At 39.1% G+C, this 23,635-nt stretch overlaps 2 protein-coding genes across 2 annotated transcripts; both read right to left on the bottom strand.

Annotated features, from left to right (window-relative positions):
• Nucleotides 1-1,285: 1,285 nt before the first annotated feature.
• Nucleotides 1,286-8,777, bottom strand: LOC116523509 (vomeronasal type-2 receptor 26-like). Its single transcript, XM_032238625.1, has 6 exons — nucleotides 8,755-8,777; nucleotides 7,552-7,837; nucleotides 5,538-6,389; nucleotides 2,929-3,156; nucleotides 2,268-2,394; nucleotides 1,286-2,184 (listed from the first exon to the last, which is right to left on the bottom strand). The coding sequence occupies exons 1-6, from the start codon at nucleotides 8,775-8,777 to the stop codon at nucleotides 1,286-1,288; spliced, it is 2,415 nt and encodes an 804-aa protein (XP_032094516.1).
• Nucleotides 8,778-16,977: 8,200 nt separating this feature from the next.
• LOC116523510 (vomeronasal type-2 receptor 26-like) lies at nucleotides 16,978-21,788 on the bottom strand. Its single transcript, XM_032238626.1, has 4 exons — nucleotides 20,961-21,788; nucleotides 18,275-18,502; nucleotides 17,960-18,086; nucleotides 16,978-17,876 (listed from the first exon to the last, which is right to left on the bottom strand). The coding sequence occupies exons 1-4, from the start codon at nucleotides 21,786-21,788 to the stop codon at nucleotides 16,978-16,980; spliced, it is 2,082 nt and encodes a 693-aa protein (XP_032094517.1).
• Nucleotides 21,789-23,635: the final 1,847 nt, after the last annotated feature.

Here is a 23,635-nt window from a genome sequence, read left to right on the forward strand (position 1 = left end):
GCGCAACACAGCCATTCGACCCTGAGGCTGTGCCCCACTCTTTGGGAGCCCGCTAGCAAGAGAGCAGCTGCCCAGCAAGCCCCCTCTTCAACTGGGCACAGAGCCTCTGACCAACCTAATGGTTCCCCGAAAGCACTAAGCGCCTTTGCCCCCCACCTCATTCCCGCAGCTTGGCGCCTTTGGGATACCACTAGGTCTGTGAGCGGTGCTCTGCCTGGGCAGAGGGGGGATTGTCCAGGGGGCTTATTTTTGGGGGTGGGCTTATATTTTTGCCCACAAGAAAAATGTGGCAAGGCTTTAGTTTCAGGACAGGTTGTATTTTTGGGAAAACACGGTAATATAAAAAAATATTAAAAAATAGTTAAACCTGAATCTCAAGAGAACCTTTTGAGACACCTTGAGGAATTTTAGAACGTGTGAACTAAACAGCATGAGATGGAAAATTAGAAAACATATATTCTAGTGGTGGGATTCAATTTTTTTTTACTACTGGTACTGTGGGCATGGTTTGGTGGGTGTGGCTTGGTGACCATGTGACTGGGTAGACGTGGATTGGTGGTCATGTGACTGGGTGGGTATGGCCCGGGGTGAAATTCAGCAGGTTCTGCCAGGTTTGAGTAGTATGGAAAACCGGCAAATACCACTTCTGGCTGGCCCCAGGAATGGGGAGGAATGAGGAATTTGCAGTATCCTTTCTCTGCCATGCCCACCAAGACACACCTGCAGAAGCAATAGTAAAAATTTTTGAATTTCTCCACTGGCATGGACAACTTGTCTTCTCTTGTGTCAAGGCTTGGCTTCTCCTCATCTCAAAGGCCTCAATGAGATACAATTTCGCTGTCTAGTTATTTACTATTACTGAACATCCAAAATACCTTATTTAATCCTATGTATATATGCATACATATTACATAGTATAGAGTATGTATAGGCATATAAAAAGATATCTACTATATATACAAATAGGATATATAGATTATATGGGAAATATGAGATACTGATGACATTTCAGTTTTCTCAGCAGTAGTTGACAGGTGTGAATTAGGATTTTTTGTATATTTTGCTGATGACATATTTTGGTTTGCTCCTAAAATAAACACTCATGTGCATGGGTGCGCACGCGCGCATGCGCACGCACACACACACAAACCACCAGTTTTGGAAAAGAGAGAACAGAGAGAATGCTGTATATTTAATCAGTTCTACCTAAGAAAAATTATCCCAAAAGAAATATTTCCAAGCACAATCAAAATACATGGGTACATATACAAAATCAGATAAATGTTTACAACTTTCTTTTCATAAGTTGATGTTTATTGTTTAATTCGGGTCTCATCAGAATGATAAAACACTTGGGGAAAAAGATGCACACCAGTAAGCCAGCACTGGAAGAGATCATAGAAAAGATCTCCACAGCCAACACAGATTTTCCCCTTCTACTTAGATAGGTTGGAATAAAGCACAGCCAAACACTGCAGAAGACCAACATGCTGAAGGTGATGAATTTGGCTTCATTGAAACTGTCAGGTAACTTCCTGGCTAGAAAAGCCGCAGAGAAGCTAACCAGTGCAAGGAAACCCATAAAGCCAAAAACACAGCAGAACATGACTGAATCTTCATTGCACTCCAGGATGACTTCTTCAGACATTGAGTATGCATCAAAATCTGGGTATGGTGGGCACATTATTAACCATGCAACACAAAAGCTTAATTGAACAAGGGAGCAGGAAATAATAATGTAGCTGATTATTCTTCCACCCACCCATTTTCTCAGTTTGGACCCAGGTTTGGTGGCCATGAAGGCTAGAACCACAACAAAGGTTTTGGCCAATACACAAGAAACTGCCACAGAGAAGATGAGTCCAAAAGCAGATTGTCGAAGGAGACACACAGTCTTACCAGGTCTCCCGATAAATAAAAACACACAAAGGAAAGTGAGGAGGAGAGAAACAAGGAGAGCATAAGTGAGATTCCGGTTGTTGGCTTTGACAATGGGGGTGTCTTTATATTTAACAAAAATTATAAGCACCAAAGTTGTCTTCAATGAAAAGCAAAGGGAAAGAACAGTTAGACTGATCCCCATAGATTCTTCATAGGACAAAAAGCTGATTCGCTTTGGAATACACATATTTCGATGGAGGTTTGGATAATGAACATCTGGACATGGAGAGCAATCATCCTTGTCTGAAAAAGAACACAGGGGAATCAATATAGTGGGTTAAACCTAGTGTTGTACCCTAGTCCCTTTCTTCCTGGAAATTTCCTACCTTTCACCTTGGATATTTCCCCCTCTGGACACAGATGGCAATTATAGCAGCAAAAAGGCTGTCCTTCTTTCTTCGCCTTGCTGTATCCTGTCTCACAAGGATCATTGCATAAAGATAGAGGTAATACCTATCAATAAATGAAGATAATATTTTAAGATGCAGAGGGTAAAGGAAATACTTTGAGAGATACTGTTACTGTAGAATCAACAGAATAAAAATATATTGATAAGCAGAAGTAGCGTGATGACACTATTTTGAGATGTATTTTTTCTCAAACAAATTCACTGAATATCTATCATGATTGGGATTGGTGGCTTTCCTATAACCATCACCCCCACTCTTTAAAGGCAATTTCTATACTGATTAAATAAATTTTCTCATTTTTTAAATGTTGATTTCACTAGATTGATGAAATCTAGTATATTGAATGGATCTTTTACATCAAATCCAGTGAATTGATTATCCATAATTAACAGGGAACAAAATAAAAGGTGCAGCATTGTAAAACAGCCATTAGAAATTAAGCATTCTTGCACATATATTTTTTCCTTCCATAGGTTATACTTAGATTAATTAAAACTGATGCTATGGGAATTTCATTGGAAAAGATATTTTATGCTACATAAATAAAGGCTGACCAATCTAGATTCAAACAGCTAACCTGATTAAAGCCCATTGGCCACATGATGGAATCTATGGAAATATTTAAGAACTTGTCTGATGGAGCTGTGGGATCTACCACTCCAACTTTGACCCTACGAAAGGACTGGTTTGGGAATGTGATCCAGTTGATAATATCAAATCCACCAATGAATTCTCCATTTTTATCAAGGGAGATCTTTTCACCAACACTGTTGTTGAATGTAATACCTTTCAGAAAAGAATGAAGCTGAAATATAGAGATGTAAAGAGAGAGAAAGAGACAAATTAGAGAATGTTTCTTTAAACAAAGATTTTTTTAAAAAAAATCAAATAACTCCGCAATCATTCCAAAATTTCACATTACTGAAATAAAATTAAAATATTATTAATATGTACCATAATTTTTAAAAAAATATTACCCTAGTGAAAATTTTATAAAACTGCAATTTATCATCAGAGTGCTATAATTAATTAAGCCACATCAAATATAAATATATATAAAAATATTTGTATATATAAGTCTATAGTTTGATTTTGAGACTTTTTACTATTTCAGACAAATAGTTGTCCAGTCTCTTTTTAAATCTCCAGTGATGGAGCATCCACAACTTCTGGAGGGAAGCTGTTCCACAGGATAATTGTTCTGTCAGGAAATTTCTCCTTAGTTCTAGGTTGCTTCTCTCCTTAGGAAATAATTTTAGAAAACAATATTCTAACTAAGTCATGATATGTAAATAGATGTATTTAGCAGTAGGAATTGATGACAAAAGTGCATTTCTTTCCTTGTTATTTTTTAGAAAAGGCAGAATCAACATCTGTTGATGGTGACGTAATTTGAAATTTTGCACTAAGCAGGGATCAGAACTGATTACCTAAATTCAGTTTTGAAACTTATGATTCTTTCAACCCATATGAGTACACCCCACATGAGTACAAGAGGTATGCCCGCAATACATCCTGCCTTGCTCCTCTTTTATTAAGACCCTGAGAAAAAAATATCTTCACTCCCTCCCTTGTTTCTTCTAGAACAGAGGTGTCAAACTCAATTTTATAGAGGACCATGCCAGGGTTGTGTTTGAACCTGGGGAGCTGAGGTGGGTGTGGCCAGGGTCGACATGGACAGCTTGACATTATTTATGTGGGGGCATCTGTGTCCTGAGTGCTGTGGCAGCAAAAACAGGCTCTTGAGCTCCATGTTCCCTGGGAGAGGCACCATGGGCCAATTCTTCACTGTTTCCAGAATGGTGCCCCATGGGCCAGAACTAAGCATACATAGGCCTAGTCTGGCCCACGGGCCTTGAGTTTGACACCCCTGTTCTAGAACCTTGTTTCTGGAAGCATATCAACCTGTTCCATTTCTTTTCCATTCATTTGCTCTAAAATTATACATTGTTATATTATACACTGTTGTTATGAATATCTATTGGTAGAAATGCAGATGAGTCTCAAATGGTCTACGAAACATTATCCCTGATGGAAAAGGACCATCCATTATCCTGGTTTAAGTAAGAATGTCAAATTATTATGAGCCCTTCCTCCTCCACTTAGGGTTTGCATGAGAAGATCCTCATCAAGAAATGCCTTAAAGTGAGGGTATGACTATACTTTCAACAATAGAAAGAACTGTGCTGACTCAATGCAAGCATTCAAAAACAAAACATTTAGGACAAAAGAATGATTCAGAGCACCAAAGGTATCAAACTGGTGGCCCGCCAGCTGGATGCATCACGTGCAGACCACACCCACCCCAGCTTCATGAAGGGGTAAAATGTCACGATATATCATGTGATGGAAACATGCTGCTGCGAGTTTGACACCCGTGATCTAGAGGTAGCATTTACTTACTTACTTAAAATCTCCATTTACTTACCATTTACTTGAAATGGCAGTTACTTTAATGGACAGAAAGGAATTCTAAGAGATGCGTTTACAATTTTGTAGAATGCCTTTTTTGATTTCAATAAAAAGGTAAAGGTTCTCTTCGCACATATTAGCTAGTCATTCCCAACTCTAGGGGGCGCTTCTCATTTCCGTTTCAAAGCTGAAGAGCCAGCGCTGTCTGAAGACATCTCTGTGGCTGGCATGACTAAACATTGAAGGCTCATGGAACACTGTTACCTTCCCACCAAAGGTGGTTCCTATTTTTATACTTGCATTTTTACATGCTTTCGAACTGCTGGTTGGAAGAAGCTGGGACAAGTGATGGGAGCTCATTCCATTACATGGCACTAGGATTTGAACAGCAGAACTGCTGACCTTTCTGATTGACAGGCGTCTTAGTGGCTGAGCCACCATGTCCCTTGATTTCACTGTGATTTCAATATGATGATATAAATATTTCAGTTGGTTAAGCCATTGTTTCATTTGACTTTTAGACCTACTTTTGATATGCTTAAAGAATATTGACTATAGAGATTCTGCGTCATCCAGGTCATAGCTATTCCAAAAGGTGCTTTTTCAAAAGGAAACTGGAGTTTTTTTTTCCTTAAAGACATTTTGTTTCTCACCCAAGAGTTCTTCAGTTCTGATTGAATGGTGAAGAATGGAAGGATTTAAATTATAACGTCCAGATAAGTACAAGAATATAAATCCTTCCAAGTTTCTTCACTTCTCTGCTGAAAGTCTTACCTGCCACAACACTTGATTGTGAAATTGTTTCCTTCTTTCTTTCACTATTGTTCTGTGCCTGGACTTAGACAAATACAGAAATTGCAAAGCATGTGCCACAGCATAGACAGCATTGTATATGTTATAGCTCTGGCCACTCATGAGTGTTTCAAAGACAGATGTAGGAAGGGTCTCAAGCCTCTCCCGGCCAGTACATTTTTTCTCTGACTTCTCTGCCACAGAATGGTAGAAGAAACAATTGAACGCTTGTTCCCAAAAATCTTTCCGAAAATGATCGTGCTCATTATTCCTTGGATTTATCCTTTCAATAAATTTCTGGAAGTCTTGGATCTTCTTTGTGTGAATTGCAAAGGATAAAGCACCTTGAAGGAAATGGATATCCCAAGTTGTGTGAAAGGAGACTGAGGTGAAATCTGTCGGAGCTGTTATGAACCAGATTTTTGTCTTCCTTGGAATAACCTCCACTTCAGAAAACTGGAGGAATGTTCTCAGGGTAGACGTGGATCTACTTTCACCATACAGGATTATCACATTGGCTGTACTTTTCATCAGAACTCGGTATATTTGGATTCCTTCATCTACTGCATCAGTAAAATCACTATAAAAAGCTACATTGGTGAACTCTTGTATGAAATCAAAGCAGATGCCATGCTGGGAAAACATAGGAAACACCTCATGAACAAATTTCTCTCCATTGTCATCATTCACAGCAAGAACTCCAATCCAGATCCATCTAAAATAGAGCAATAGCTGGAGGAGACCCCTATGTTGGTGAGATTCATTTGGAAGCATTTGCTGGAAGAAAACTGCTTGAGTCTCTTTATCCATGACTGGAACAGAGCCATAGGTCAGCTAAGAAAAACGATTGGGAAGAATTTATAAAAGTTGGAATAAAATTGATGAAATGCTTTTTGTGTGGCTACATAGTTCATTAATATAATCTCTCTCTCTTGTAATTTTAACATACTCCCCTTTTTCTTTTGCACAATTTTACATTGGTTCAGGGACCTGTATTGCCTCAGTGAAAAGCTGACAACTCAAGGTTTGATACTTGAATGTTGCATGAATGGGGAACTCCTTTCCTTGCCCCAGATCTATATCATAGTCTCAACTATGTCTAACATAAAGATTTTTAAAAGATAGATACAAAGCCATATTGTTCTCCGAAAACACCTTCATGCCTGTCACCATAAGATGTTATAGATAAAAAATAATTGGCAAACACAAATGTCAAATTCATCATGAAGTACTAGAATTTTGTCAAGGAGAAAGTAAAATAAAAATCAAGGGAACAACTAGTGGAAGAAGGATTTAGATATCAATGGTGAAGCTCTATAAATAATATGTTACAATTATTTGAAATATTTAAAATATTTTTTTAAAAAATATGTTATTTCACCTTTGGAAACTAGAATTCTCTATAAATGATAGGGAGCACAGTTCATAGTTCTCATGAAGTTAGAATGATGTTTGAGACCTGGTTGCTGCTGTGGGGTGCGTTGAACTCCTGTCATAGTGTAACTTCTAATCACTCAGCAGTTTGAAAGTGAGCTACTACAACTTGATACATGGGTACCACTTTGATGGGTAACTTAACAGGGATGGGAAATGAGCCGTCAAATCGGCATCCTCTGAGCAACCATGATGCCACTATCTAATCTTTTCTTTTAATACAAATGACAAGTAGGTATTTGCTAAAATGTATGAAAATGTATTGAAATTTGAAAGAGAAGTATAAATGAAAAAAAATAGTCTGAACCATGCAAAAGGACTTTGCAGCAGGTTCAGAAGGATTCCCAAGAGCTGGGGTTCACATGTCTTACATCATTTTGATTACATAGGTTTATTTCATCAACAGGCTAAAATTGTTTCTATTATTTGGGGATATTTGAGCAACAAGCTAAAACTGATCATCTATCAAAAGGTTGTATAGAATTTGAGCCATGTACTTTATTATAAAGGCTAACAGTGTAGATTTCTTCAGGTAGTGCCATACATCTTCAACATATCTTACCTGAGGGACTTTGTAGATGCAAAGAAGAGTTGCCATATGGAGAGAGATGTCAGGTCCTCCAATGACTGCTGCCAAATGTTTTGGGACCCCACACTTATAGTTAGGGATGAATCTGCCCTGAGTTAAGAGAAGCATCATTGAGGCAAGATAAGTCCAAGTTGGACTGAAATTGCTGTTATAAATCTGGAAGCCCACAGTGACATTGGGTAGGATCTGGGAATTTTCATTGATCTCTTTGATAGCAAATGCTAAGGCAAGGATGTGCTGGTAATTCTGAAACAATATTCTGTAGCAAAAATTACATAATACATTAAAAAGGGTCTGTTTCACAACATCACAGGTTTAAACCTTTGGTAGTATAATAAGTTGAATTCTAAAAAATTCAGAACAATATACCCCTCTAGAATCTGGAGTTATTTTTTAATACAAGATGAGCACTGTCTTGAAATTATAAGAATTATTTTTAAATACATGAAAAAGGCCCAATATCAAATTCCATCTTCTAAAAACTGTTTATATCCACAATGAAATTGATGAATTTTGGCACTGTAAGTATGAAATGATTAAAGTTATCATGATAAATACATATAGCCTCCCCCCCAGTTGTAGTTATAGATTTATATATTAATCTGCAGCAACATCTATGTTTATACATATTTAGAAGTGATTTATTATAATAGAGATTCGGCTTTCTTTGGGGTTTTTTCAACTTTACATGGGAATTGATAGAAAATATATTGAATGTGTTTGTTTCTGGAGTCTTTGTTATTACAAGAGAACATTTTGATCATCATATGGTTGAATAGCAAGGTTCAGAGCTTGAAAATAAATTGATGGTGTACTTACATAAGTCTATCATGAAATCCCTGAGAAGGATGTTGACTGAAATCAATGGGGTCAGAATATGTTGAGAATACAGAAATAATGCCAGCAATATTAACATTTCCAAGCTGATGATATGTGTGACGAATAGGAAGAGGCTCATCTAAGTCACAATGATGTATGGATTCCTTGCACACCATTTGAGGCATTAACAGAAACAATGATTGCAGAAATATGACCATCTTCCATGAATGGCTTCTTTCTGTATACAAATATCCCTGTCTGCAACATGATCCTTGAATGTCTCCAAATACGTCCAAGAGACCTGACTTTTTCTGTTTTTCAGATAGAAATAGGCAGTGCAACATTGAATAAACTCACAGAGCTTTGTGGCTTCCAACCATGGTTGGAATATCATGGGGAATAGTAATAATATCCCTTGTTTCTTCATTTGCCTTGCAATCCCATGGGTTTCAAAGAGAGAAACATGTAACCAATGTTTAATTATAATAACAACCCAGAATTCTGAGCTCTTCCACTCAGAAAAAATACATTGCATCTTAAAAGAAAACATACCAGGTATCCCAGAAACAATATTCAGTGATTCTTATCAACAAACATTTATTAAAATTAGAAAAGTTGCCTAGATAGATAAAGAAGCAAGATGAAAATACAGGAATAATCGGGGGGAAAGGCGGGGCTTAGCAGTGAGAAGACGGAGTTTCAGGCTATTCCTGAAATTCCCCTATTCCGAAGGAATTTGGACGGGTCATCTCGGACCCTAGCTGTCCCGAAGAGACAGTGAAAGGTGAGGGGAGATCCAGTGACCTCAGAGACATTCGCAGGTCCCTGGGGGGGCTTGGAATCCAACCCCTCCTGCCAACTCCTTCTGGATTAGCTGTATGCTAACCGAAACTGCAGGTTGCCCCTAAGAATGATAAAAGTAAATTCAACTGGTAAGCTGATTTTATTACTCAAAGAGGAACGGTCCGCACTAAAATTTAAGCTAATTGAAACCAAAGAACAGAAGAATCTAGCGGCGAATTGGTTTTTCTTCAATGGATTTATGGCCGGTGGTTATCCTATTTCTTAAATGTTTTAAAGACTACCTCCTGACTCTTCTTAAGTGGGTTATAAACTAATTTACTACAAATTGGCCTTTTACGATCTGACACTTTTATTGCTTGGCTGTGTTGGTCTAAGATCAGATAAGATCGCACAGCTCCCAGCGTGTCTTTACTTGCAAATATTTTAGAGCATTTAACTGTGTCACAACATGGCATCAAAAGGTTCGTTTCAAATATTTTTTTCTGCATTTCAAAAGTTGTTTGATTCATATGAAAGATTTGGAAAAAAATTGGACTATTTGATATTAAAATATGAAGAAAAAAGTGAGAACGTTGAATGTTTGAATGTTCCTGAAATACAAATGAAGAATGTGAGAAATGAAGTCTTTCAACTTGCTGACACGCAGGGCGTCTGTTTTATCTCGGAGGGAGAAAGAGAAAGGGGGGCAGCCATACAGAAGATTCATCTTAAAAGACAGAGCGCAGGAGGAATGAGAAGCACTAAAAAATCTACACTTTATGAAACATCACTTGCAGAATTTTTAATTCCACCCTTGAGAATTAAAAACAAATTGAAAAGTTTAACAAGCCTGGGACAACGTTATTATTTCATCAGAGACATTCTGAGCAAAAAGGTGCGAAGATATCCCTGTTTGGACTTGCTTATAAAAACATTTGGTAAATCTATTCCACGAATGGCAATAGGATTAAGAAGGTTTTGTTATTGGAGAGACATAGGCTGATAGATGGAAGAATACAATTTAAAATTAGCTAAATCTAATTACTTTTATTTGTAATAGATATAGCTGAATAATAATTGATATTGATAGTAATGTATATAATGTGGAGTTGATATGATAAATAATAATTGGATATGAGAAGGGAAGGTTGGAAATATTTTTGGACCATATACAAAGGTTATTAATCACAATAATTGTCACTATTAAAAAATAAAATAAAATATATATAGTTAAATGTTAACTAATATGGGGAAAATGTTACGATATACTGTGAAGTTTCCGCTGTTCGCCCATGAAGCCAATGTTGAGAAAAGATAGGAGACAAATTTTCTCGGGATGGAGCGACCCAGATGGGAACCTGAGAGCCCCTTTTATTGAGACAGGACAAAGGCAGGAGGAGCAATAGCATGTGATAAAAAACAGCCTGTAAAAGTACAATTTCTAATCTACTGCTTCAGGAAAGTTCTCTCTATATATGGTCAAATCCTGGACGTCAATGGTAGAGCACATCTCAGAATGTTATGTTATTCACTATCAGGTTGTTATGGCTTTCTAGGAGTTTGTTTTCTCCTGTGTGATTCAGCGTGACTCTGCAGGCTCTACTGTGACCTAGGCCATGGAGGACACACACCTGCACAAGGAACCATATTACAACCTCTCCTATTTTTTTATTTTCTTTTTGTCAAAAAGACTTTCCCTCTTCATCTGACAGGGCTACTCACAGCATTCTACACATAAACCAATGGAAAATCACATCATGGCAAAGGGTGGGCAAAGGGGGAACAGAAGGTTACAAGCTGCATGGCATTGCGAGGGGAAAGGGCATGTGTGGGAGTAGCTGGCTCACATAGTTCATGTTACATGAGGCTGCATAGTGAGTCCTGGCCATTTAGGCCGGAAAGATGTTTCTGGTGCGATGTTTTTGCATCCCTGTGTATGTGTGTTTCAGACAGCAGAAACTGCCCTGCACACACACATCCAGAATGTTTTTATTTTTTTAAAAGGCAGTGTCTCCTTCTTCATCACTGGGCATGCGGAAGGGAGCTTTCCCCATGAAGGGGTTGACCGTTCATGTAACTCCATGTGGTTGACAATGTGAATGTTCTTCTGTGGAGCCAAGCTAGAGAGTATATTCTTAATAAAGAGGGTACACATTGAATACAGCAGCATAACAGTGTCAGCGAAGCAACAAGGGTTATAACGGTCTTGGAAACATTTCCCAACCAGATAAAATTAGGTAACCAAGAGGTCATCCAATCCCACCAGGAGTCCGAGGCTTTGTATGTTTGTCTAACTGTTTGAATGGTATCATGTAATTTGTCCACACTGGTTTCAATTTGTCCGGACTGGTTCAAATAATGACAATGGGTAGCATTCAACCAAACACATAGTAGGGGGATCTGCGGCGAAAGACAGGGCAGCCAGTCAGGGGAGTGGAGGGTGGAGGGTGCTCTGCTCTGTGTCCCAGGTCAGAGACAGAGACAGCCTCAAGCTGTGGTTCCTGTTGGTTGGTCATGGTCAGGCTGCTTCTGTGTTTGTGTAGGTGGTTGTATAGGTGGTTTTGGCAAATATGGTCTTACGTGCCGTCCTGGAATCCAAAGAACTTTGTCTTTTAGTCGGATTTCCCAGGTAATCAGGTCAGCAGGTCCTCACCACGTCAAGTCAGGCAAGCAGCGATAGTAGACAGGTGGACGGGAGGTGTCTGCAGTAGGTGGAGCTGCAAAATGATGAGTCGCTGCCGAGGATGGTGGCTGCCGGTGTGTTGCACTGCTGGGAGGCCAGTGGGCATTTTCCCCTATTGCCAATATATCTGTCCAGGGCATGTTTTAATGTCTGGTTGGCGCGCTCAGCCAACGCCTGAACCTGGCTGTTATAAGGAATGCCGAATTTATGCACAATGCTCCATTGGTTACAAAAGACAGCAAAGGCTGTTTTTAATTCTTTTGGGCGTCCCAGCGATGCAAAGGTCCGAATACAAAGATTAATAACATGTTTGGTGGCTTCACCCCTTTGGGGGGATGCCATAATGTAGCCTGAATACGTATCAATGGAAACATGTACATATTTCCAAAGGGCAAATGGAGGATATTGGGTAACATGCATTTGCCAAATTTGGCAACACTCTGTCCCCCTGGGGTTTACCCCCATAGGGAGAGGGTTTGCCTGGTGGCTACAGGTGGGGCATAGTTGAATAATTGCTGATGCCTCCACCGACGTAAGGCCAAATGGTTTTATGAGCGCTTTTTTATTCTGGTGAAAGTAAGAGTGGCTATCCCAAGGTGTGATAGCAGAACAAACATTGACATGGGGTGGGGGTGGGGCTGATGCCGCAGCGTCAGCAACATCATTGCCCTCCTGGAGAGGCCCAGGGAAAGGCTAATGACTTCAGATATGGGAGACATGGAAACAATAACAGCGAGAGGAGACAAGACCTTGTAAAGTGAGAAACAGAGACAAAAATTGTGAATCAATAGAAGAAGAGAGATAAGACTCATACAAAGAGGTTATAATCTGAGTCACATAAAGACTAGCAAGAATTAAGTTAAACAGTCATTTGTCAAATAACTGAAAGGCCAAGATGAAAGCAGCCAATTCATCTCTTTGAGCAGATTTTTGTGGCTCTGTGAGCTGGGTGTGCCATGTACCATCCTCCTGCCAGGCACATGCTCCCATCGGCAAAGACAGTTGTAGCGTCTTTGATAGGAAAAAAGCTGTTGAAGGAGGCTTCCACTGGAGCGGAAGGGCTTTTGTAATTAGGGCTGCAAAAAGGGTGGGTGTCTGAGAAATAGTGGACAAGTGTCATGAGATCACATTCTTGGGGAATCAAATTTGGATTGGGGAGGCTGCAGCGCTCCCACGGGTTGGAGAATTTTATTAACAGCCCGCAAATCATGCAAAAAATGCCATTTACCAGATTTCTTTTCTATAACAAACACAGGGGTGTTATAAAGGCTGTGGGATATCTCTTTCCTCTTTCTCTTTGTCTCTTTTCACTCTCTCCTGTCACTTTCTCCTCACGTTCTCTTTCACTCTTTTTCTTTCTTCCTCTCTCCCACTCTTTCATCACTTTCTCTGTACTCTCTACTGCCCAACCTGTCCCCATAATTTACCTACTAAATAGGCGCAGTTCCCTTACTGGATCCTTCGCTCACTCAAACACATACACACACAAACTTACACATTCACAAAACCATTTTTCTCCACTCCAATTCAGATCCTATAAATCAATTGCTCTGTGAAACATCTGTGAAAAGAATTCCAAGGGCTTCCCAGGGGGCCGTGGCCTGCAGAGGCCCCGTATCAAACCCATCCCCTCCCTTTAGCTGAGGTCCAAATGGCATACTGAGAGGGGGTAAGAAGCATGCCTGACAAAAGGGTTTGGAACAGCATCCTGGAGAGCGCTACGCCACACTTGCGGGGCGGGGGAAGGGAGAGGGGAAACCTTCTCCTCTGGAGAGGCCGGGGGAGGTGGAGGAGTTTTGGAGAGGGCCCCAGGAGGGGCGATCTCCTAGCAGCGCGGGGGAGATGATTCTGAGGGCTTAAAAGCAGCCCCCCGCATACCTTCCTCATGAATTTGAAGGCATCTTACAAGAAGCCTCCAAGTAGTGAGAACTTCCGGCAGGGCTCGAGGTTACTTTAAGAGAACCCTTCTCAGGGTAAATGGGACAATTCTTAGATGTAAGCCAATAGAGAGAGGAAATGTTTTTTCGGAGGAAAGGGAAGCGGGTGACCTGTCGCCTGAGAGATTGCAACAGACGATTTAACGATTTCCCGAAGCTCGTGCAGGTGTGCAGTCTGAGCCTTCGAGAAACCTGAGCCCATACTCACGATTGGGAGGGTGCTCTGTTCGCTAACAGCAGGCCCTGGTTGCGAGACTTTGCCAAGTCGGGGATGAGTGAAAGGCTGGTGACACAGGTTATCACGTCGATCACGTTGAATCACGTAGGGTTGATCACGTCGATCACATCACGTCGGGGTCACCAAATGTGAAGTTTCCGCTGTTCGCCCATGAAGCCAATGTTGAGAAAAGATAGGAGACAAATTTTCTCGGGATGGAGCGACCCAGATGGGAACCTGAGAGCCCCTTTTATTGAGACAGGACAAAGGCAGGAGGAGCAATAGCATGTGATAAAAAACAGCCTGTAAAAGTACAATTTCTAATCTACTGCTTCAGGAAAGTTCTCTCTATATATGGTCAAATCCTGGACGTCAATGGTAGAGCACATCTCAGAATGTTATGTTATTCACTATCAGGTTGTTATGGCTTTCTAGGAGTTTGTTTTCTCCTGTGTGATTCAGCGTGACTCTGCAGGCTCTAGTGTGACCTAGGCCATGGAGGACACACACCTGCACAAGGAACCATATTACAACAATATACGATACAATTACTTAAAGAAGGGAGAATGATAATAAACTACATTGCATGGAAGATGGAATTTTTGGTATTAAATATTATGGATGTTCAGCTAATATAGGATATGAGGATTTGATGTTAATAGAGGATTTTACAAAGAAGTAAATGAAATGTCAGCATGTGGTTATGGATTAAATCTTTGGCATAGTTGAGGATGAAGGATGTTTCAATAACTGTAGTTAACTAAAAGTGGAGGTATAATGATGTCAATATGGTAAACATTTGAGTTAAGGTATTTGAATTAATATGAATTAATGGAAGAGATGCACCAAAACATGTTGTAACCAGCTGATATACTTTTTTTTTTATAATATATACCTGTGTTCTTTTTTTTTTCTTTTCCCTGCCTTGTCTTTTGTTCTTTTTGTCTTCTTCTTCTTCTTTTTTTTTTTTTTTTTTGATTTTTTCTTTTCCCACTGGTGTGGGCATGTATTGTTTAAGATTATTATTATTATTTTTTAATAATAATTATAGTCAAATGAAAACGGATATATGATGATGGGGATATGTATGAATGTTTGAGTTAAAATGCTTGAGTTAACATGAATTATGTTTGTTGACTGTGGAAGAGATGCACGAAAGTTTATTTGTAACCAACTGATATACTTTCTATAGCATGTAAAGAAAGATGTTGTATTTGTTTTAAATTAAAAATTAAAAAAACTTTTTAATAAAAAAAAGAAAATACAAGAATAATCATTTATATAAAGTGTAGTTAACATTTACATGGTATGTTTAAAAATAGTAGTCAACCCTTTCAGTACTATTATAACTTTGAATAGTTGCAAAATGAACTGTTGCAAGTTGAGGCCTACTTGTATTCTTCTTTAACAGAGTTTCTTCTTCTTCTGGTGCTGCTCAGTCTAAGCTATACTCCTGGAAATTCTGGTTGACTTCAGTCTAAATATTGACAAATCTCAATTATACCAAACTTTTCAAGACATAGCTTCATTATTTTGGTTATTTTAAATGTTACAAAACAAATGTAAAGACAAATTTCCTTCATGTTGGCATGGCTCTCTTCCACACCAGAGAAATTTTAGCTGTTTCTAGTCATAAGTTAGGGGACTTTGTATTTGTAAACTATGGTGAAAATAGTCACTTTATAGTAAAGAGAGCAAAAGGAGAAGGAAGAGAAGAGAAAATTATACAGAAAGGAGAAGCAGTAGGAGAAGAAAATAAGAAAAAGAGGAGGAGGAGGAGGAGGGGGGAGGAGGAGGAGGAGGAGGAGGAGGAATGCATTCATTAAAACAGCAGCTGCTACATCTTGCAGATTTTTCCTTCTTACTGCAGGTGCCTTCTGAGTAAAGATCCAGGTCACTTACATTTCTCGGATGAAATAGCACAATTATTGTATTTTGGGGGGGATAAGATGCATTGGAGTATAAGACACACCAAGGTTTTAAAGAGGCAATTTTTTAAAAAAAGTTTTTGCACTCTGCAAACCTCCCCAAAATGACTCATTTTTCACAGAAATGGATCTGTTTTTTGTCTTTTGTTTTTTGTCAAAAAAAAAAAAAAAGGACATGGATAGCCTTTAGGAAGCTTATAGAGTGTTCTTGGGGGTTGGGGGGGGGAATTTGAGCAAACAAATGGCCAATTTTTAACTTATTTCTGCTCTCCCCAGCCCCCAGGAGCTCTCTGAAAGCCTCCTACAAGCTATGCATGGTCATCTTGGTGAAGAGGCGGGGTTTCAGGAGGCAAAAAATGCTGTATTCAGTGTATAAGACTCACCCAGATTTTCAGCCTCTTTTTTGAGGGAAAAAGGTGTGTCTTATATTCCAAAAAATAAGGTATGTGGAAGTTTGGATGACCTCTTTAGAAAAGTAGGATACAATCAGAAGGTCATTAAGAAACATTCTTTTCTAAAGTACATTCACATTTTCTTTATTCACCAATTGTGACAAATGGCATTCAAAAAATATTGTTTAGGTTAACACCAATGCTGTAATGTTGATCCTATACATCATAGAAGATAAAGCTTCAATGTGAAGGAAATTGGATTGCTCATCAAGGATGTGAACTAGAACATGTGAATCAAACAGCAAGAGATGGAAAAAATAGAAAATATAAATTCCAAAATAATTAGTTTGTAGTAGAGTATATGGAAATTATGAGGCATTGGTGATGTTTCAGTTCTATCAGTTGTTTTTGAATTTGCATTCACAGATGTGAATTAACATTTTTGTATATTTTGCTAGCTTCATATTTTGGTTTGATCCTAGAAAATACACACAAACACACCAGTTTTCAAAAACATAGTACAGACAGAATATTGCTTATTTAATCAATTCTACCTAAAACATTTCTCCCCCAAAATATTTTCAAGCATGATTAAAACATGTGGGCAAATGTAAATAATCAGAGGCAAACAGACAAAGGTTTAAAACTTTCTCTTCATGATCTCATGTTTATTGTTCAGTTCAGGTCTCATCACAATGATAAAACACTTAGGAAGAAAGATGCACACCAATAATCCAGCACTGGAGGAGATCATGGAAAAGATCTCCACAGCCAACACAGATTTTCCCCTTGTACTTAGATAGGTTGGGATAAAGCACAACCAAACACTGCAGAAGACCAACATGCTGAAGGTGATGAATTTGGCTTCATTGAAACTGTCAGGTAACTTCCTGGCTAGAAAAGCAGCAGAGAAGCTAACCAGTGCAAGGAAACCCATAAAGCCCAAAACACAGCAGAACATGACCAAATCTTCTTTGCACTCCAGGATGATTTCTTCAGACATTGAGTATGCATCAAAATCTGGGTATGGTGGGCACATTATTAACCATGCAACACAAAAGCTTAATTGAACAAGGGAGCAGGAAATAATAATGTAACTGATTATTCTTCCACCCACCCATTTTCTCAGTTTGGACCCAGGTTTGGTGGCCATGAAGGCTAGAACCACAACAAAGGTTTTGGCCAATACACAAGAAACTGCCACAGAGAAGATGAGTCCAAAAGCAGATTGTCGAAGGAGACATACAATCTTACCAGGTCTCCCGATAAATAAAAACACACAAAGGAAAGTGAGGAGGAGAGAAACAAGGAGAGTATAAGTGAGATTCCGGTTGTTGGCTTTGACAATGGGGGTGTCTTTATATTTAACAAAAATTGTAAGCACCAAAGTTGTCTTCAATGAAAAGCAAAGGGAAAGAACAGTTAGACTGATCCCCATAGATTCTTCATAGGACAAAAAGTTGATCCGCTTTGGAATACACATATTTCGATGGAGGTTTGAATAATAATCATCTGGACATGGAGAGCAATCATCTATGTCTGAAAAAGAGCACAGTAGAATTGATATAGTGGATTATGCACATTGTTATACCCTAGTCCCATTATACTTGGAAATTTCCTACCATTCCCTTCTGTTATTTTCCCCTCTGGACACAGATGGCAATCGTAGCAGCAAAAAGATTGCCCTTCTTTTTTGGACTTGCTGTATCCTGTCTCACAAGGATCATTACATAACGATAGAGGTAATGCCTATCAATAAATGAAGAAGAATATTTTAAGATACGGAGGAGAATGGAAATGCTTGAAAAGATACTCTTACTTTAGAATCAACAAACTTTAATAGATTGATAAGCAGATGTAGCTATGAGAATTTCATTGGTGAAGATATTTTATGCTACATAAATGAAGGCTGACCAATCTAGGATCAAAAAACTAACCTGATTAAAGCCTATTGGCCACATGATGGAATCTATGGTGATATTGAAGAACTTGTCTGGTGGAACTGTGGGATCTACCATTCCAACTTTGACCCTACGAAAGGACTGGTTTGGGAATGTGATCCAGTTGATAATATCAAATCCACCAATGAATTCTCCATTTTTATCAAGGGAGATCTTTTCACCAACACTGTTATTGAATGTAATACCTTTCAGAAAAGAATGAAGCTGAAATATAGATAGAGAGAATGAGACAAATTATAGAAGATGTTTCTTTAAACAAAGAAAATTTTAAAACACCAAATAATTCCATAATCATTTCAAAATTTCATATTGAAATAAAATTTAAAATGTATTAATTTGATAGTATAGACTTTATATTGAGACTCTAAATCATTTCAGACAAATGTTTGTCTAGTCCCTTTTTTAAAATCTACAATGATGTCCTACTGGATAATTATTCTGTTAGGAAAATTCTCCTTAGTTAGCAATAGCAATAGCAGTTAGACTTATATACCGCTTCATAGGGCTTTCAGCCCTCTCTAAGCGGTTTACAGTCAGCATATTGCCCCCATAGTCTGGGTCCTCATTTCACCCACCTCGGAAGGATGGAAGGCTGAGTCAACCTTGAGCCGGTGAGATTTGAACCACTGAACTGCAGATAGCAGTCAGCTGAAGTGGCCTGCAGTACTGCACCCTAACCACTGCGCCACCTCAGCTCTTAGGTTAGTTCTAGGTTGCTTCTCTCATTAGAAAATAAGTTTAGAAAACAATATTCAACTAATAAATGATATCTAAGTAGAAGACATTTAGCAGTATAAATTAATGACAAAAGGCCATTTCTTTTCTGATTTTTTTTTTTAAGAAAAGGCAGAATCAATGTCTGTTGATTGTGATGAAATTTGAAATCATGCACTGAGTAGGGGTTGAATTTGATGACCTAAAGCCCATCTTGGAATCTATGATTCTTTCCCCAATTAGTAGTACCTATGTCTGGAAAGCAGTATATGCAAAATGACATCCTGTCTTGCTTCTCTTTTATTAAGACCCTGAGTTGTTAAAAATAATAGCTTCACTCCTTCCCTTGTCTCTTCTAGAACCTTGTTCCATTTCTTTTTCATTCATTAGCTCTAAAATTAGACATTGTTATGTTATACATTGTTGTTGTGAATATCTATGTGTAGAAATGCAAGTGAGTCTCAAATGGTCTATGAAACATTATCCCTGATGGAAAAGGACCACTCTAGTATCCTGCTTTAAGTAAGAATGTCAAAATATTATCAGCCCTTCCTCTTCTACTTAGGGTTTGCATGAGAAGATCCTCATCAGGAAATGCCTTAAAGTGAGGGCATAACTATACTTTCAGCAATGGAAAGAAAAATGCTGACTAAATGCAAGCTTTCAAAAAATCCCATACATTTAGAACAAAACAATGAGTCCATCATCTAGAGCATGGGTATCAAAATTGCCATGTCACGCTGCCGTCATGTGAGGTTTTGCAACATTTTTCCCCTTCGCGGAAACTTGGAGGGGTGAGTCTTGCACATGATGTATCCGGCCCGTGGGCTGCCAGTTTGACACCCCTGATCTAGAGTTAGTAGATCACCTATTTCCTTTTACTTATAGACTGGACTGATGGCAGTTACATACTTTCATGGACAAAAGTATTCTGACCTAGGCTTCCTGAGACAGTAAAAAGCACACCCTTAATCCCCCAAACCCTCTTTTTATTTCAATAGCTGTGAATTTAGTTCAGTCACAGACCATAATGAATCGCAAATAGTTTGTAAAGAGTCTGACAGAAGTCTGCTACAGTCTTTCGGGATAAGGCTGATAAGCAGCCACATTTATCTCCCTTGAAATGCTGCTAAAGACCTAATTGCCAATTAGCTTTGCAAGGCCACATGGAGCACAGAGTCAAAATGGAGCTTCAGAGTTTAAACTGACCATAACAAACAAAATTGCTTCCTGCACAGGCTCACATACCTTTGCTCCTCTTTTATGTCTTATGGGAGGGGCCAATCATCTCCAAGCCTTACTCCCAAGTCACTCCTTTTATCTTAAAAGTTCTTGCCTTCTGGTAGCTTGCGCATGTGCACACTGGGAACAGGCTCCCCCTGTTCCTCTGCCTCGCTTATGTCTGACTGTACAGTCCGGAGGCAGCATATAATTCCCAGATGTCCCTGGCTCCCTCTCTGCCTCTGATGCAGAGCCCTCATCTGAGCCTTCCCCTGACTCCAGGACTGGCCCATGTTCCTCCCCAACCTCCTCACTGTCTGACTCTGCTGCCAGTTACACAGGATGCCAGTGGACCACAGCAAAAAGCAAATTCTAAGAGATGTGTTTATAATTTTGTAGAATGCCTTTTGTGATTTCAATACGATAAAATAAATACTTCAGTTAGTTAAGCTATTGTTTAATTTAATCTTTACACCTAATTTTCATACCATCACAAAATATTGACTGTGGATACTGTCAGTCATCCAGGTCACAGTTGTCCCAAAGATTCCTTTTCAAAAGGCAATGGGACTTTGTTTTCTCTTGAAGACATTTTGCTTCTCATCCAAGAAATTTCTTCAGTTCAGACTGAATGGTGGAGGATGGAGGGATTTAAATTATAAAGACCAGATGCCTGCAAGAATATAAATCATTCCAAGTTTCTTCATTTCACTGTTGAAAGTCTTACCTGCCACAACACATGATTGTGAAACTGTTTCCTTCCTTCTTTCACTATTGTTCTGTGCCTGGATTTGGATAAATACAGAGATTGCAAAGCATGTGCCACAGCATAGACAGCATTGTAAATGTTGTAGCTCTGGCCACTCATGAGTGTCTCAAAAACAGATGTAGGAAGGGTCTCAAGCCTCTCCTGGCCAGTACATTTTTTCTCTGACTTTTCTGCCACAGAATGGTAGAAGAAACAATTGAACGCTTGTTCCCAAAAATCTTTCCGAAAATGATCGTGCTGATTATTCCTTGGATTTATCCTTTCAAGAAATTTCTGGAAGTCTTGGATCTCCTTTGTGTGAATTGCAAAGGATAAAGCACCTTGAAGGAAATGGATATCCCAAGATGTGTGAAAGGAAACTGAAGTGTAATCTGTTGGAGCTGTTATCAACCAGATTTTTGTCTTCCTTGGAATATCCTCCACTTCAGAAAACTGGAGGAATGTTCTCAGGGTAGGTATGGACCTACTTTCACCATACAGGATTATCACATTGGCTGTGCTTTTCATTAGAACTCGGTATATTTGAACTCCTTCATTTACTATATCAGTAAAATCACTATAAAAAGCTACATTGGTGAACTCTTGTATGAAATCAAAGCAGATGCCATAATGGGAAAACATGGGAAACACCTCATGAACAAATTTCTCTCCACTGTCATCATTCACAGCAAGAACTCCAATCCAGATCCATCTAAAATAGAGCAATAACTGGAGGAGACCCCTATGTTGGTGAGATTCATTTGGAAGCATTTGGTGGAAGAAAACTGCTTGAGTCTCTTTATCCATGACTGGAACAGAGCCATAGGTCAGCTAAGGGAAGAATTTATGAAAATTGCAATAATATTAATGAAATACTTTTTTGTGTGCTTGCATAGTTCATTACAATACAATATAATAGCAGAGTTGGAAGGGACCTTAGTGGTCTTCTAGTCCAACCCCCTGTCTAGGCAGGAAATCCTATACCATTTCAGACAAATGGCTATCCAACATCTTCTTAAAGACTTCCAGTGTTGGGGCATTCAAAATTCTGGAGGCAAGCTGTTCCACTAATTAATTGTTCTAACTGTCAGGAAATTTCTCCTCAGTTCTAAGTTCTCTCCTTGATTAATTTCCACCCATTAGAGACCGCCTCCTGCCAATTACCTCCTCACGACCCATTAGATCGCATAGATTGGGCCTCCTCCGAGTTCCATCTGCCAGTCAGTGTCGACTGGCAACTACGCGGAGGAGAGCCTTTTCAATAGCAGCTCCGACCCTTTGGAACGATCTCCCCATGGAGATTCGTACCCTCACCACCCTCCAGACCTTCCACACAGCCCTCAAGACCTGGCTATCCCGTCAGGCCTGGGGTTAAAGATTATATTCCATCCCCGCCCGAATGTTGAATGAATGTTGCTCTACTCTTTTAATTATGTATTGTCCTATATGTCTTTCTATGTTTCCCCTTCCTATATAAGTTGTAAGCCGCCCTGAGTCCCCTCAGGGAAAAGGGCGGCCTATAAATAAACTTAACCTAATCTAACCTATTACTTCTTGTTCTGCCCTCAGGTTCTTTGGAGAATTGTTTGACTTCCTCTTCTTTGCGACAACCCCTCTGATTTTGGAACACTGCTATCATGTCTCCCCTAGTCCTTCTTTTCATTAAACTAGACATACCCAGTTCCTGGGTATGTTTCAGCCTCCAGTCCCCTAATCATCTTTGCTGCTCTTCTCTGCACTCTTTCTAGAGTCTCCACATCTTTTTTACATCGTGGCGACCAAAACTGAATACAGCATTCCAAGTGTGGCCTTTTCAAGGTATTATAAAGTGATATTAACACTTCACGTGATCTTGATTCTATCCCTCTGTTTATGTAGCCTAGAACTGTGTTGGCTTTTTTGGCAGCTGCTGCACAAAGCTGGCTCATATTTTAATGGTTGTCCACTAGGACTCCAAGATCTCTTTCACAGTTACTACTATTGAGCAAGGTGCCACCTATACTGTACCTGTGCATTTTATTTTTCTTGCCTAAGTGGAGAACCTTACTTTTTTCACCATTGAATTTCATTTTGTTAGAGAGTGCCCAATGTTCAAGTTTGTCAAGATCCTTTTTTATCTTAAGCCTATCTTCTGGGGTGTTGGCTATTACTGCCAGCTTGGTGTCATCTGCAAATTTGATGAGTTCCCCATTTATCCCCTCATCTAAATCATTGATGAAGATGTTGAAGAGTACTGGGCCTAAAACAGAGCCTTGGAGTACTCCACTGCATACTTCCCTCCATGTAGATGCAGTTCCATTGAGGACTACATGTTGAGTGCAGTTTATCAGCCAGTTATGAATCCATCTGGTGGTGATGCTGTCTAACTCATATTTTTCGACTTTATCTAGTAGTAGGTTATGGTCTACTTTATCAAATGCCTTACTGAAGTCCAAGTAAATTATAACAATGGCATAAGATTAGTTTGTCATGATCTGTTTTTGACAAACCCATGTTGGCTTTTGGCTATTACTTTGTTTACTTCTAGGTGTTTGCTAATTCATTGTTTGATTAACTTTTCCAGAATCTTCCCTGGTATTGAGGTCAGACTGATAGGTCTATAGTTTCCTGGATCTATTTTTTTTCCTTGTTTGAAGATTTGCTCTTTTCCAGTC

This window comes from Thamnophis elegans, unplaced genomic scaffold (genome assembly GCF_009769535.1).
Source record: "Thamnophis elegans isolate rThaEle1 unplaced genomic scaffold, rThaEle1.pri scaffold_38_arrow_ctg1, whole genome shotgun sequence".
Taxonomy (NCBI): domain Eukaryota; kingdom Metazoa; phylum Chordata; class Lepidosauria; order Squamata; family Colubridae; genus Thamnophis; species Thamnophis elegans.

What these genes read in the sequence shown, in the direction of transcription:
- LOC116523509 (XM_032238625.1), bottom strand. Translation starts at nt 8,777, where the DNA reads ATGGTTGGAAGCCACAAAGCTCT. An exon ending in GTTGGAAGCCACAAAGCTCT is followed by an intron (nt 7,838 to 8,754) that starts GTGAGTTTATTC and finishes TTTTTGCTACAG; the next exon opens with AATATTGTTTCAGAATTACC. An exon ending in GGAAATATCCAAGGTGAAAG is followed by an intron (nt 2,185 to 2,267) that starts GTAGGAAATTTC and finishes GTTCTTTTTCAG; the next exon opens with ACAAGGATGATTGCTCTCCA.
- LOC116523510 (XM_032238626.1), bottom strand. Translation starts at nt 21,788, where the DNA reads ATGGATAAAGAGACTCAAGCAGTTTTCTTCCACCAAATGCTTCCAAAT. An exon ending in ACAATCATGTGTTGTGGCAG is followed by an intron (nt 18,503 to 20,960) that starts GTAAGACTTTCA and finishes TCTATATTTCAG; the next exon opens with CTTCATTCTTTTCTGAAAGG. An exon ending in GGCCAATAGGCTTTAATCAG is followed by an intron (nt 18,087 to 18,274) that starts GTTAGTTTTTTG and finishes ATTTATTGATAG; the next exon opens with GCATTACCTCTATCGTTATG.